The following is a 14,850-nucleotide window of genomic DNA, read 5'->3' on the forward strand; positions in this document are numbered from 1 at the left end:
TTAGATGGTTCGACCAGAAGGAACAAAGCATTGTAGACTCTGCAACTGCTGCATGGAGAACTTCGATCACCACTGTCTCTTCCTAATGAAATGTGTCGCAAAAAAAAATCAGAGACTCTTCATTCTGTTCCTGCTGGAGATCATCATATCTCACTTGACCTTCATAACATCAAGCCTGTACTCCTTATACCTTTGGTACGGACTGAACTTTGAGGTGTTCCCGAAAGTCTTCAACGATCAGCCCTGGGTGATGGGACTGGCGCTGATGAACATCGCCACTGTCTTGTGGGAGCTGGTCTTGCTGAAGAGTCAGCTGGCGGCAATCGCTGTTAACTCCACTACAACGTGCAGGGATAGGGTGGACAACAAGGCCTCTACATGGAGACACCTTTTGAGAAACATCACAGTCTTCCTCGTCCTGGGCAAGAGGCCCCAGAGCAGCAGCAAAGTTCTCTCATCCCAGTTTTAAACAGCTGAATCCGAGTGTATCTTAAGGGAGAGGGGTGGAGACCAAGGTTGAATAATACAAGTGGTGATGCTGACTAAGAGAGGGAGGTGAATCACGGCTGATCTATTTGGGCAAGGTATAAAAGAGAAAGAAAGGGGAAAGCAGCAAAAATTTTTTAGAACACTTGAGAATGATCCTAGGAATGAAAAAAGTTCATGTATGAGGAGTTTTTGATGGCTCTGAGCTAGCACTTCCTGAAGTTTAGAAGAATGTGGGGGGATTTCATTGAAACCTATTGAATATCGAATATAGAGTGAATGTGGAGAAAATATTTCCTATAATGTGGGAGCCTAGAAACAGAGGGCACAGCCTGAGAGTAAAAGGACCTCCCTTTAGAACAGAAATGAGGAGAAATTTATTTCAGCCAGAGGATAGTGAATCAGATGGCTGTGGAGGTCAAGTGATAGAGTATATTTAAAATGAAGGGTTGATAGGTTCTTGATTAGTAAGGATGTCAAAGGTTACGGGTAGAAGGCAGGATAATAAGGTTGAGAGGGATAATTAATCAGCCATGATGAAATGACAGAGCAGACTTAATGAGCTAAATTGCCTAATTCTGCTCCTATGTCTTGTGCCCTTATGACATAGATTCAATGAGCTGAGTGGCCTCCTATATCAGCTCTCAGTACAATCCCATCAACCCCAGTTCTTTATTCTCTTTCCTGTCCCGGATCTTCCTCCAACACAACTACACCTACACTAGGAACAATTTGCAGCGGCTAACAATCCATCAAGCCCGCACAGTAGATCAGGGATTCCTAACCTTTATTATGCTATGGACCAATGCCATTAAGCATGGAGTCCGTGGATCCCAGGTTGGGAACCCCTATAGTAGATGTTGAAACTCTGAAGTACAAACATAACTCATGTGCAGGTGGCACGGTAGCATTGTAGTTACTGTAATGTTTCACAACACTAGCAACCCAGATACAATTCCCGCCACTGTTTATATGTTCTCCCTGTGACAGCGTGGGTTTCCTCCAGGTGCTCCGGTTGCCTCCCACGTTCCAAAGACATGCAGGTTGGGCGATTAATTGGTCACATGGGTGTAGCTGAGCAGCATAGGCTCACTGGGCCAGAAAGCCTGTTATCGTGCTGCACCTCTATATAATAATTATAAAATAACTCAGGAGATTGGGCAGAAGTTCATGTTGGCCTCCTTTGTTCCAGTGAGATGGTGCAAAGAGGGAGAGTCACCATTTCAGATAGTTGGTGGTTGTCGGGCATATCCAACAATGACAGGAAAACCACGTGGGAGACTTTTTCAAGTGGAAAAGCAATTGCACTGGGGCAGGTCCTCTCTCTTAACCTTGGAGATCTGGGTCCAGTGGTATGAGTAGTTGTCACAAACTGGGGTAATCCCTAGTTACAGTGGATGACCTTGACTTTTCTGGGCCTCATCTTGTCCTTTGCTCTCCACAGAGCACTGCAGAACCACCTTCTTGACTGATCTCACTGCAGATATTATCCAGCCAGTCCACTGAAGCTGACTTTGCACACTAGGACAGGCATGGCCCTTTCCCACCTGGGTATGACACCCACTGTCTACCCTCACTTGGTTTAACCCATCTATTAAAGGGCATTGCATGCAAACAGCTACTTGGAGCCACAGGTGAGAGTGGAGTGTCCACTGGGTGAATGAGCTGCCCAGAATGGACACAACAAGCCCTTCCACTAGTGGTGCTACCCCTCCATGGACACTCCATACACCCCTCATGTAGATGACCTTTCATCCAAAATGGCCATTTGTAAAACAAGCTGTAAAGGCTGTTTCTCTGAAATCGTTGAATTCATTCATTGCTAGGTTCTGAGGGTTGTTCCTTAGGCTTACGTTCGGCTAAAGCCAGAGGTCAGAGTGGAAGAGAGGTAAAGTGGCAGCAACTGGAACACTCATGTAGACTGAAGGCAGGGATTCCCACGTGTCTCATGGTCTGTGTTTAGCTTCTCCAGCATGGAGGAGACCACACTGTTAGCACTGAGTGCAGTACACATACACTCAGTGGCCACCTGTACACCTGCTCATTAATCCAAATATCAGCCAATCATTTGGGCAGCAATTCAATGCATAAAAGCATACAGACATGGTCAAGAGGTTCAGTTGTTCAGACCAAACATCAGAATGGGGAAGAAATGTGATCTAAGCGACTTTGACAGTGAATGATTGTTGGTGCCAGACGAGGTGGTTTGAGTATCTCAGAAACTGTTGATTTCCTGGGATTTTCACTCACAACAGTCTCTAGAGTTTACAGAGAACGGTGTGGAAAACAAAACAAAAAAAAAGTCCAGTGAGCTGTTTTGTGCGCAAAGACAATTGTTAATGAGAGAGGTCAGAAGAGAATGACCAGAATGGTTCAAGCTGACAGGGAAGTGACAGTAACTCAAATAACCGTGCGTTACAACAGTGGTGTGCAGAAGAGCATCTTTCTGAATGCACATATCGGACCCTGAAGTAGATGGTCTACAGCAGCAGAAGACCATGAATGTCCACTCGGTTGGCCACTTTATTAGGTACAGGAGGTGCCCAGTAAAGTGTCCACAAAGTGTAGGATGGAATGGGTAGAACTGAGTGGCTGTTTCACCTAAAAGAAGCGCTTCTGTTCCTGGGGAGAGAAGAGGTCAAAGGCCAGGTGATGCATCTCTGTGAAGATGCTGTGAGAAGAGGAACAGATGTAGGAGTTGGACCAGAGCACCAGAAAGGAATGTCCCATTTCACTAGTGCTTGTTCAAGTTTTCACACAGGTCCTCTACATTGTCTTACTGTCTGTCTCCCAGCCACAGCTCTCAGAAATCATGTAGGGCCTATCCATCACAACTGTTGTTCCTCCATTTACTGTCTGGTCAGACATCAGTTGAGTGTTATGTGATCCTACAATCCAGGGAATAAAGTCTAACTATTCAAACTTTCCCTATACCTCAGGTCATCAAATTCTAGCAAAATCCTTGTAAATTTTCTCTTCACTTTTTCAATCTGACTGATATCTTTCTGTAGGTAGGTGACCAGAGCTGCATACTATACTCCAAATTTGGTCGTACCAGCATCTTAAACAACTTCAACATAACATCTCAGTTCCTGTATTCAATACTTCATGTATTTGGGTAAAGTGGTTGATACGTGTTTATACTGCAGTCAACACTGAGACCCAATTACTTCATTATTTAATTTCATTCTCTTTCATGTGAGACGGTTCTATTAATACATTATCCATTTTTGTTTTACTGAAAAGAACCAGTGAAGGAAGAATGCAAAAAGCCTCCTTGTATTTACCCTTTCTACTGTATACACCTCATAATTTTATCTATCTTTGTCAAATCTCCCCTCATTCTCCTACACTCCAGGGAATAAAGTTCTAATCTATTCAACCTTTTCCTATAACTCAGGTCCTAAATTCCTGGCACTATCCTTGTAAAATTTTCTCTGTACTCTTTCAATCTTATTGATATCTTTCCTGTAGGTAGGTGACCAAAACTTGACATGAATGTATAGTAAACACAAAGTAACATAGTCATGAAATGTAGCACTGTAGGAAACACTCAGCAGGTCTGCCTGTGCTGGTGGACAGAAAACCAGAGACAATGTTACAAATGGATGACCCAGAGAAGAGGCCAGTTCTGATGCACACACAGCAATGACTTCACAGTCATTATCAGGTTTAATATAACTGGCATAAGTTGTGAAATTTGTTATTTAATGGTAACAGTACAGTGAAATGCATAATAATAAACTATATTACAATAATATATTTTTAAAAACTAAGTAGTGGATAAAGTGCAAAAAAATTAGTGAGATGGTGTACATGGTTTCATTGTCCATTCAGAAATCTGATAGTCGAAGGGTAGAAGCAGTTTCTAAGATGTTGAATGTCTTCAGGTTCCTGTACCTTCTCCCTGATGGTAGCAATGAGAAAAAGCCATGTCCTGGATGATGGGAGGGGAGGGGGATCCTTAATGATGGATTCCACCTTTTTGAGGCATCACCTTTTGAAGATGTCCCCGATGCTGGGGAGGCCAGTAAGGACATCTCACTGTTAAGTTATAGGATTCAATATTGAGTCTGAAAGGCTGAATGTGTCTGTTACATATCCACAGGGTAGTATGATTAAACGTTTTTACTGAGTCATATTAGTAATGGTATGCACCTTGCAACTTACTCTGTGGGAGCTATGAAGAAGGCCTGCCAAGATAAAGACATGCCTACTTGAAAGCCTAATAGTGTGTGTCTTCCACATGTAGGAGGCCAAATTGATGCACTGTGTGATCCATGTGATATAGTAGCGTCCAGATAGATGTTCCTGATATCAGACTGGAATTGGGATAATGATTCAAAGCAACATGCAACTAGAAACAAGGCTTACACCTTCAGACTGAACATCGGTGCTTCTCAATGTGGTCACCCAAATCACTTTTTCCAATGTAGAGGAAAGCACTTTGTGAGTACCAAGTGCAGTAGAAGTCCAGTTGCTTAATGTGGGGAAATGACATCAGGGGCGCGATTGTGGGGCAGATGAAAGAGCAGATCAGGGAATTGTGTAGGAAATAGTCCTGAAGAATACTAAAACTAGAGGAAAAGTAGATGTTACCGTTGATGGAGTCTCATTGAAAGTGGTGCAAACTGCAAGGAGATTCAGGAAGTTATTACTCCCCACCCATCAGGCTCTTGAACCAAAACGGATAACTTCATTCACCCCATCACTGAACTGTTCCCACAATATTTATTGCTTAATTATTATTTTCTTTTTGTATTGCAGTTTATTGTCTTATGCACATTGGCTGTTTGTCCATCTTGATGCCCTCTTACATTGATTCTGTTGTTTTTACTGTAAATACCCACAAGAAAATGAATCTCAGGATTGTAGATGGTGACATATGTATTTTGATAATAAATTTACTTTGAACTTCCTTCCGTTTAGTGTGATGCTTGAGAGACTGCATTATCCACATTTGCTTTAACACATACGTACTTTGATAATATATTTACTTAAAACTGTGAATGATCTATTGAATACTGAGGTTGGTAGGTTTCAGGGGAGGACTAGAGGAATTCCATCCTTACAAATGGAGACAGAGCATTTGTGGAGGTGAAGGAAAGAGATGTGCAAGACCTTTCATGATTATAGTGTAGAAATGAGGGTGGAGTGTTGTGGGACAGGTGGCAGAGGCGTGCCGTGGGTGAGGGGGGTGCAAGTGCAGACATACCCAGTCCTGAAACAGCGTACAAGGTCATTTGATTCTAAACAATAGGTTTACTGATCATTACAGAATGTTTCTCTGGTGTATCCCTCTCCCTTCCCCTTTTCCCAACTGTGATTCCCCTTCTCCGAGCCCACTTCCCAATCTCAGTCCACAATACAGACCCATATCAGAATCAGGTTTATCATCACTCACGTATGTCATGAAATCCTTTTTTTAATGGTGCACCAATACAGGGCAATACATAAAACCACTACAGTATTGTGCAAAAGTCTTGGGCACACCAAGATAGAGATGATACATATCCTCAAGGCTTCTGCCAAGTATTGTACTGAGCACGTATTAGTCATTTGCTGTCGTGGGCTGGCTCAAAGTGTAATAAAAATCACATTCAACAACTATAAACAAAAAATTATATTAAAAAAGTACAGATATGGAATAAAATGTGAATACATCAATACCAGCATGTATTTACAATATAAACAGCTTTATAAAAAGTGGTTTAAAGTGCTACAGTGCAGTGATGGGGTAATAGATAGAGGTGTGGGGAGGGCTGAGTAGAATTTTTTTAATATATGTTATTACAAGTTATGTATAAAGTGCTTACAGTGCAGTGATGGGGTAATAGATAGAGGTGTGGGGAGGGCTGAGTAGAATTTTTTTAATATATGTTATTACAAGTTATGTATTGCACTGTACCATTGCTATAAACCAAAATTTCACAACAATGATCATAAACCTTGTGATCACGACCCCAGTATTTCTATTCTTAAATATTTGACACGATTCTTTTTATCATCATCATGACTCCAGTATTTCTACTATTCTTTGATATTTAATTGTACACGATTTTTATTATGTTCTATCGCTGAGCAGCAGTGAACCATTGGCCTATCAGAGTTCTCTTTGTGAACTAGTTCAGGTGAAGGAGGGGGAGAATGGGGATAATATAAGCTGGGAAATGATAGGTGGAAGAAACCCATACTAGCTCTTCCTTCAGTTAGTCCTGTCGAAGGGTCTCGGCCCAAAACGTCGACTGTACCTCTTCCTAGAGATGCTGCCTGGCCTGCTGCGTTCACCAGCAACCTTTATTGTTGTTGCCAGTACCTTGACACTTTTTTCTCCCCACTTTAGGAGGGTGAGAGGAGGGAGAAGAGGGGGAGGGTGAGAGGAGGGAGAAGAAAGTGGTGGCTGGTTCATATTCGTTAGACAACCCCAGGGCCTGCAACCCGCTTTCAATTCCTTGTGTGGAAGTCCCTGCTGCATCTATGTTTGGGGCTGTACTGTATTGCATTGCAATGCTACCCTCTAGTGGACTGATCACAAAATATTTGAGCACCATCCTTCAAGCACATTTCTTAAGTCATTGCCTGACCTTTCTCCCTCACTTCCCATAGGAACCTGAGATACATCTCACCCGAGGCCTCCAATGGGTCAGGGTCGACCAAGAATGTTGCCTCCAAGCTGTATAGATATGTAAGACAGGACAGTACGATATAGAGAACAAGCAGTTGCCCATACAGTAGGCTCCCTCTCTCCATGCAGCTGATCAACCCAAAGGAACAGCAGAGACTGATACGGTTTAGCACCAAAGTTGTAGGAGTTGCCGTTCAGTGTTGAACTCAACGGTGGGACACCAGCTCCAGATTTTTCCCTCAGGGTTTACACCTAAAGCCTTCCCCATGAGTAGGTATAGCTGCAAGGCCGCAGAGGTTTGAGATCAGTTTTCCTTCTCCTTGATGAGCTGCCAACGAACCCCGTCTGCCCAAAGCAACTGGTTTTAAGGCACCAGTAAGCCACCTTTGACCCTTCTTCTGTCCAGAGAAACAGTGCACCAGGCTTAGTAGCTAAGCCACACGTTAAGGCCATGAGCTGGACTTGGTTGTCAGCTGCTACTCGAGATACACACCATTGGAAGCTTTCACTTATCCCCACTACCACCGCTGCTATAACAACCTTGAGGAATTACCCTCCTACAAAGACTCCTGGTTAATTGTAACCCATTTTAGAAATTCATCAAACTCTCCACATTTCCTTAAGAAATACAAAAGAGCAGTGTTTTCATTTAAGACTATATTATTAACCTTTGGTTTCAGGCAGATTGGCAAGAGATGGGACACAAGTGGGGAATGGTGTCAAATTCAGAATGTCAACCAAGTTCCCACCCCAACTCTCCATGCAGCTTTCACTTCAGCAAAAAGTGTCAGCGCCCACCACCCCTCATGCAACACAAAACACCGAAAGAGAGACTACGATCTGCAGTCAACACAAACCACTGTTTACCCAACAGTTTGACATGGCACAAGCACGGAGAGATATCACCCATTTTCACAGTGAAAGGGGAGACTGACTGTCACGATGTTAGTCTGCCGCATTACCTTTCCATACACCCGTTGCAGCAAAATCCCAATGTTCCATCTCCCACGATGCCTCGGCAAGAAACACCGGCCTGAAATTGGTCATCCACAGGACTACACCCCTGGAGGCGCCATCCTTCAATAGTCTAACTTCTCTTTGGACTTGAAGGCAATTCGATGTGGCAGAACCAAAGCGAGGTGAGGCAGCAGGGCCGTCACAGAGAACGAGCAAATCCCGAGACAATCAATTTAAGTGCCAGGCTGAATCGAGGCGGCGGATTCCAGGCCACAGAGCCTATTGAAGTGACGGAACCTGATGCCAGAGGCGAGGGATGGGCCAGTTCAGTTCGTTGCTCTACGATGTTTACTCGGCTCTGAGCTGAACTATCAGTCTTGCATTCTCTTGGTGGACTTCAGTTCAGAAGCTATTTTGTTTACAGTGATTGCTTGCATTTGTTTTTTTTTTCTTTCTTTTTCTCTGCACATTGGGTGTTTGACCATCTTTCTAATGGGTTCTTTTGGGTTTCTTTGTTTCATGGCTGCCTGGTAGAAGACAAATCTCAAGACAGTATAATGCATATATACTTCGATAATAGATGTACTTTGAACTTTAACAGGCAGGACCAGTGGCTCAGTGTTCCAGAACATTATGGCAGCTCTCAGGATCGCTTGGAAAGCCCTTCCTACAAATCCATATGGATAGAACTTACAAATACAAAAGGGGTGATCACTGTGTGCTGGGTTTATATTCTAGCCTCCTCCAACCACACCCTCCTCCACCAAGCAGTCAGTGGAAGCAGAATCATAACAGGCTGATTGACAAATTATTAGCCTCCCCATATTGACCAGGATGTCTTGGTGTAAGGGGAAGGATTTGTAAAGTACGTTCAGGAGATCAAGGCTCAAGCTTGTTTACTGTCATTCATCAGTACACAAATGAAAAGGAGAACAGAGCAATTGCTACTCTGGATCTGATGCAACACAAAAAAACCCTGAGTTAACGAACACAATAATAATAAAAAACAATAAATATAAATATATAAGATAGCTTACAATCAATGTACATATGTCCATAAGATGATGCTAGACACAGAAGTGTCTGTACATAAGGTGACTGACTGGAAATGATAAAGGTGATTGGGGTGTGGAGGGGTGGGTTAATGGGTGGAGGTTAGGGAAAGTTACATAAAGAACACAATAAATATAAAAGCAATTCTATAAAACAATGCAGAAGTAACTTGAGTGGGGCTATATATACACACAGATTAGCTGACATACAGAAACTGATTATATATACACACAAGTAACACTAGGTGCAGGAGTATCTATAGTGGTGACTCTGACAGGAAATGATAGTATGACAAAGTGACTCTAGGCAAGAGGAACTCTTCTAGGTAGAATGATTTACGATGACCAATTAATCTACTAACCAGTACATCTTTAGACCTTGGTAGGAAATCTGAGCACCCGGAAGAAACCAATGCAGTCTCGGGACGAACATACAAACTTTCAAACAGAGGACACCAGAAATGAATCCAACATGTGGGTAAAACAACATGCAACAAGTGAAAGAGATGGTGAGAGATCAGAGTCTTGGCTGAAAGACAAGGATGGCAAGGTTAGGAAACCCCAGGTGACAAGATGTTGTCGAGTTGAAGAAAAAAGCAGAGTCATAAGCAACACAGTGGGAGAATCCCTATAGGAAAATAGTACAGGGGGGTGTTTACAAAACAAATGGGGTGCAAAAAAAGGCCATAATACAAGGTTAGTTGCATCTCAAGGAATTCCATAAATAAAGCAGCCAGAGAGAGGGAGAGTTTCTTTTGGGACCGCTTGTGGAGCCCAGAGATGTGAGCAAGAATTTATGAACTTCCATGAACATGAATGGGAAACATTTAGGAGATGGGCCAAGTGCAGGCAAATGGAACTGGCTCAGGAAGGCACTTTGGTGAGTATTCAAGAGTTAAGCCAAAGGCCCTGTTTCCCTGCTCTATGACTCTTTCCAGAACCTGCTGCAACTTGCAAACTCGCATTAAGTCCTGATGTTAGCTTCTCAGCCCCAGAGAATAGCTTTGTTATCTTTTTTTGACATTCGTCTCTTTCTACATCTCTGCAAGGCAAGAACAATCGAAGGATCTACGATTTCTCCTAGTATTCACACGCCATTGAGTCTGATACAATATACCTCTCTTCACGTCCAATACCTCCCTTGTTCAGTGTCTTGAACTGTGTAAATTCCAAATGTAGAGCTAACGAGTTTTATACAGGTCAGTTAGTGAAGGCTTACTGGACATCATCTGTCAGCAGGCTGGACCCCATCAGATGAGCATACGAGTCGGACCATGCATGGCTCGAGTGTTACCAGTGTCTGCATAGTCCTGCATTCTTTCTGCTAGGGCAGAATACCAATTGTTTTGCATCTGTCTCCGTTTGGCTTGGACGATGCTGCATGCAGCTCTGTATTCTGCCTTGGCCACTTAGGCATTGGGTCTAGACAGCACCACTTGACGGTGGGAGCGTTTCTTCAGGAGCAGATTCCAGATTTCAATGTTGTTTTCATCAAACCAGACTTTGTTTCTTCTTGAAGAGTACCCAACTACCTCGACAGCCGCATCTTGGATAGCATCACGTGCTCCCATTTCTTTTCTGTGTCAGAGTCTGCGCTTGGGGTGTCTTTGCTGTCCAGCTTCTCCCTTAGCTTGATCTGGAATGCATCACTGAGGCCAAAGAGCTTATCCACCTGGAGTCTTTTCAACCATGGTCCCCTTTTCCTTATTGCTGGCTTGATAGCCAGTCTAACTTCCGCCCTGACCAGTCTGTGATCCGTATAGCAGTCTGGTGTGTAGAACATCCGACACATCTTTTTGGCGCACAGGTTGTAGTCCAGTAGGTACCGGTGTTTCAGGTCATCTTGAACCTGGCTTTCTGTTGAAACAGTGTATTTGTTATAACCAGGCCTAATACTGTGCAGAACTCCAGCAGCATCCACCCGTTGTCATTGCAGTTTCTGCCACCATGATGACCCGAGACCCCAGGCATACCTTGAAGTCACCTAGGACGATGATCTTGTCTGCCCTGTTTGTTTCCAATAGGAGGGATTTCAGCTCCCCATAGAACGCCTCTTTGACAGCATGGTCTGCCTGTAGTGAGGGGGAATAGACACCTACAACCACATTTTGGTTGTGTTGCAGCAGGAGTCACAGGGACACAAATCAATCCAAGTGTCCAATAGGCTTTGAAGCTTATTGAAGATGGTGCTTCTGATCATGAAGCCCACCCGAGAGTCTGCTCTCATTGCTCCTTCTGCCTGACCAGAAGAGAGTGTAGCCTGCACCAGGCTCATCAAAGATCCTTGATCTGCAAAATATACTTTACTTGTAGCAGCGATGTCAATATCCAGTCAAGCTAGTTCTCGAGCCACAGGTGCTGAGCACCTTTGGCGTCAGTCACCTTCTGTGGAGTCCTACAATGTGCGTACATTCCAGCAGGCGATTTTGAGGTATGTTGACTTCCTTGATAGAAAGCCATCATGAGGTGATGGACAGAGCACCACGAGAGCCTTTTCGGGAATAATCATCAAGAACAAGCAGCATCCATTGGTATGATCCCCCAGCACGCAATCAGGCTTAAGCTTGATGGCCAGCTAACTTTGTATGAGGTCAAAGCCACTACTTCCAAGCAAAAATGCCACAAAGCCCCAGGCATTAATGGGATCCCAACAGAAGCGTACAAAATGGGCGGAGACATTCTCCTGAGCAAACTCTCAAATTTGTTCACACTCTGTTGGGAGAAAAGTTCAATCCCAAATGATGCTGTAATTGTCTCCCTGTGTAAGAATAAAGGGGAGAAATTCCATTGCTCAAACTACAGAGGCATTACCCTACTGTCCACGATCAGGATGGTCGTCACCAGAATTCTCTTGGCCAGTCACCCCTACCATTGCCGAAGGCAACCTCACCGACAGTCTGTGTGATTCAGAGTGAACAGAGGCACATCCAACATGATCTTCATCCTGCATCAGATACAAGAGAAGTGTCATGAACAGAACATGGGACTGTACGCAGTGTTCATTAACCTGGCCATTGGCTTTGATGCAGTCAGCCGCGATAAGTCTCTGGAAGATTCTGTCGATGTTCAGCTGTCCCCCAAAATTCCTCACCATCCTACAGCAGCTCCATGACAGCCAAAGCAGTCAGGTTAAACAAAGCAGCGAGCTGTCTGACCCATTCGATGTCAGTACCGGCGTGAAACAAGGCTGTGCTTTGGCATCAACACTCTTTGCCATGATGCTATGGGAAGCAAAAGAGACCACCCCAAAGAGCACTCATGAAAATAATTTCAACCTCCGCCACCTTCTCACCCGAACAAAGACCATGTAAGAGCCTATTCTCAAGGTACTATGCAGATGACTGTGCTCTTCTCACACAAATGATGCACTACAGACTGCAGTCACTCATTTCGCTAAGGCTGTAAGGGCTTTTGGGTTAACGGTCAGTCTGAAGAAAACAATGATCCTCCATCCGAAGCCCCCTTGTGGCATTTACAGCCCACCTCGGATCACCATTGATGACCACCTTCTCACCATGGCTGTGCTGTTCACCGAATTGGGCAGCGTCATCTCCAAAGACGCTACAGTAGTAAAGGGCGTTGACAATCGACTTGCCAGAGCCAGCAGTGGGCGCCTCCAGAAACGTGTGGCAGAGCACCAGCTGTGTTTGTCCACAAAAATGCAGGTCACAACACTGCTGTACAGCTCCAAAGTCTGGGTCTTGTACCACAAGGAAATTCAGTTGTTCGAGTGCTTCCATCAGCGCTGCATCCGCTCCATCATGGGCATCATCTGGCAGGGTCTTGTCTCCAACAATGAGGTCCTGGAGAAGGCTCAAGTTACTTTCTCAGGGCAAGAGAGATCGTGGTGCCTTGAGCAAGGGGTACAAAGCCCAACTTAAGTGGCAGCTCTCTCAGGCAAATATCAAGGTCAACGAGTGGCAGCAGTTGTCTTGTGACAGAAACTGCTGGAGAACACTGATCCACAGCGCAGCCAAGAATTTTGAGGAATCCAGAAGAGCAACTGCTGAAGAAGAGACACAGGAAGGATCCTGCTACCCAAGCGCCCACATTCCAGCTGTTCCCATGTCCCTACTGTGCCAGAGTCTGCAGAACCAGAATTGGTTTCTACAGTCACCAACAATCATGCCATCGCTCCTGAGGACTCTTCTTCCCTCCTCATCTTCTCAAACAATGAACCAGCCATCAGTGGACATTATACTCCGACATACTTCTAAAATGTGAGACTAGGAAATGCTCAGCTTCCTTCAAATGTGTCAAAACCTTTAAGCAGTTAACACCAACCCATCAGCAGCCCCGACCTTCTGCCGTAAAGTCAAATCAACCCATCAGTAGACCCTCCGACTTCCTGCCGTAAAGACATACCAACCCATCAGTGCCCCCCTCCGACCTCCTGCCGTAAATGCGGGAGGCGGTAGAGGCTAAGCGTCGGGAAGCGAGCGGTCAAGCCGCCGCTATGGCGGGCCGCCGGCTGCTACCGCTGTTCCTCCTGATACTGCTCCTGGCCCCAGTGGGCGGCCAGCGGGAGGCCAAGCCGTTCCAGCCGGCATCGGCGCTCTCCCAGTTCGAGTTCGGGTCGGCGAGGAGCGGTTACAGTGGCGCGGAGAGCTCGGACGCCGAAATGCCGCTGTTGGTGTGGTGGAGCGAGCAGCTGTTCCCTCACTTCCCTCGCCGCCGCCAGCGCATCGATTGCGCCGCCGGCTCCTGCCTCAGCACCAGCCGGCGCCGCGCCGCCCCCGCCGCCGACGCTCTCATTTTCTACGGCACCGATTTCCGAGCGTACGAGGCGCCGCTACCGCGGCCGGCCCGACAGGCCTGGGCCCTCTTTCACGAGGAGTCGCCCATGAACAACTACCTGCTGTCGCACGCCGCCGGCATCCGCCTCTTCAACTACACGGCCACCTTCCGCCGCCACTCCGACTACCCGCTCGCCCTGCAGTGGCTGCCCAGCCTCGACTATCTGCTCAGACCGCCACTGCCGCTCGCCCAGAAAGGCCGAGGCCGCGCACCTGTCCTCTACCTGCAATCCCACTGCGAGGTCGCCTCCGACAGGGACCGCTACGTCCGCCGCCTCATGGAGCACCTGCAGGTGGGCGGGGCTCGGCGGGGAGGAGGGGCGTGTATGGTGATTAGAGGGGCGGGGAGGAGGGGCGTGTATGGTGATTAGAGGGGCGGGGAGGAGGGGCGTGTATGGTGATTAGAGGGGCGGGGAGGAGGGGCGTGTATGGTGATTAGAGGGGCGGGGAGGAGGGGCGTGTATGGTGATTAGAGGGGCGGGGAGGAGGGGCGTGTATGGTGATTAGAGGGGCGGGGAGGAGGGGCGTGTATGGTAATTATAGGGGCGGGGCTCGGTGGGGAGGAGGTGTGTGTATGGTAATTATAGGGGCGGGGCTCGGTGGGGAGGAGGTGCGTGTATGGTAATTAGAGGGGCGGGGCTCGGTGGGGAGGAGGTGCGTGTATGGTAATTAGAGGGGCTGGCTCGGCTGAAGGAGGAGGAGAGGAGGCATAGTAATTAGTGTGGTGGGCTGATGAAGAGGGTATGTATGGCAATTAAAGAGGCGGGCGTCGTGTCTACTTGAATACGTGGAAGTGGATGTTATTTACAGGCACAGGTGGGCCTGGCTGAATATGGAGGAGGAGTGTGCATGTTAACTTTGGGTGCAGGGGCTCATAGGCTAATGAGAGGAGGCTTATGTTATTTGGGGAGGAGCTTCTTCATGTGCCTTGCGC

At 46.1% G+C, this 14,850-nt stretch overlaps 2 protein-coding genes across 10 annotated transcripts in view; both read left to right on the forward strand.

Moving 5' to 3' along the window:
* Positions 1 to 5,395, forward strand: part of si:ch211-223a10.1 (uncharacterized) — a 39,433-nt gene extending 34,038 nt beyond the window's left edge. The window contains exon 10 of the mRNA XM_063070344.1: positions 5 to 5,395. Coding sequence (XP_062926414.1) covers positions 5 to 469 — 465 coding nt within the window. The 3' untranslated portion in view covers positions 470 to 5,395. The remainder of the gene's footprint in view (positions 1 to 4) is intronic.
* Positions 5,396 to 6,002: 607 nt separating this feature from the next.
* fut11 (fucosyltransferase 11 (alpha (1,3) fucosyltransferase)) overlaps positions 6,003 to 14,850 on the forward strand; it is a 101,178-nt gene continuing 92,330 nt past the window's right edge. For all 9 annotated transcript variants that reach the window (XR_010020851.1, XM_063070353.1, XM_063070348.1 and 6 more), the window contains exon 1: positions 6,003 to 14,209. Coding sequence is in view for 8 of the 9 variants with exons in the window: in XM_063070353.1 (XP_062926423.1) it covers positions 13,523 to 14,209 (687 nt within the window). In the remaining variant the exon portion in view is untranslated. The remainder of the gene's footprint in view (positions 14,210 to 14,850) is intronic.

The sequence above is a fragment of the Mobula hypostoma genome, chromosome 18 (genome assembly GCF_963921235.1).
Source record: "Mobula hypostoma chromosome 18, sMobHyp1.1, whole genome shotgun sequence".
Taxonomy (NCBI): Eukaryota; Metazoa; Chordata; class Chondrichthyes; order Myliobatiformes; family Myliobatidae; genus Mobula; species Mobula hypostoma.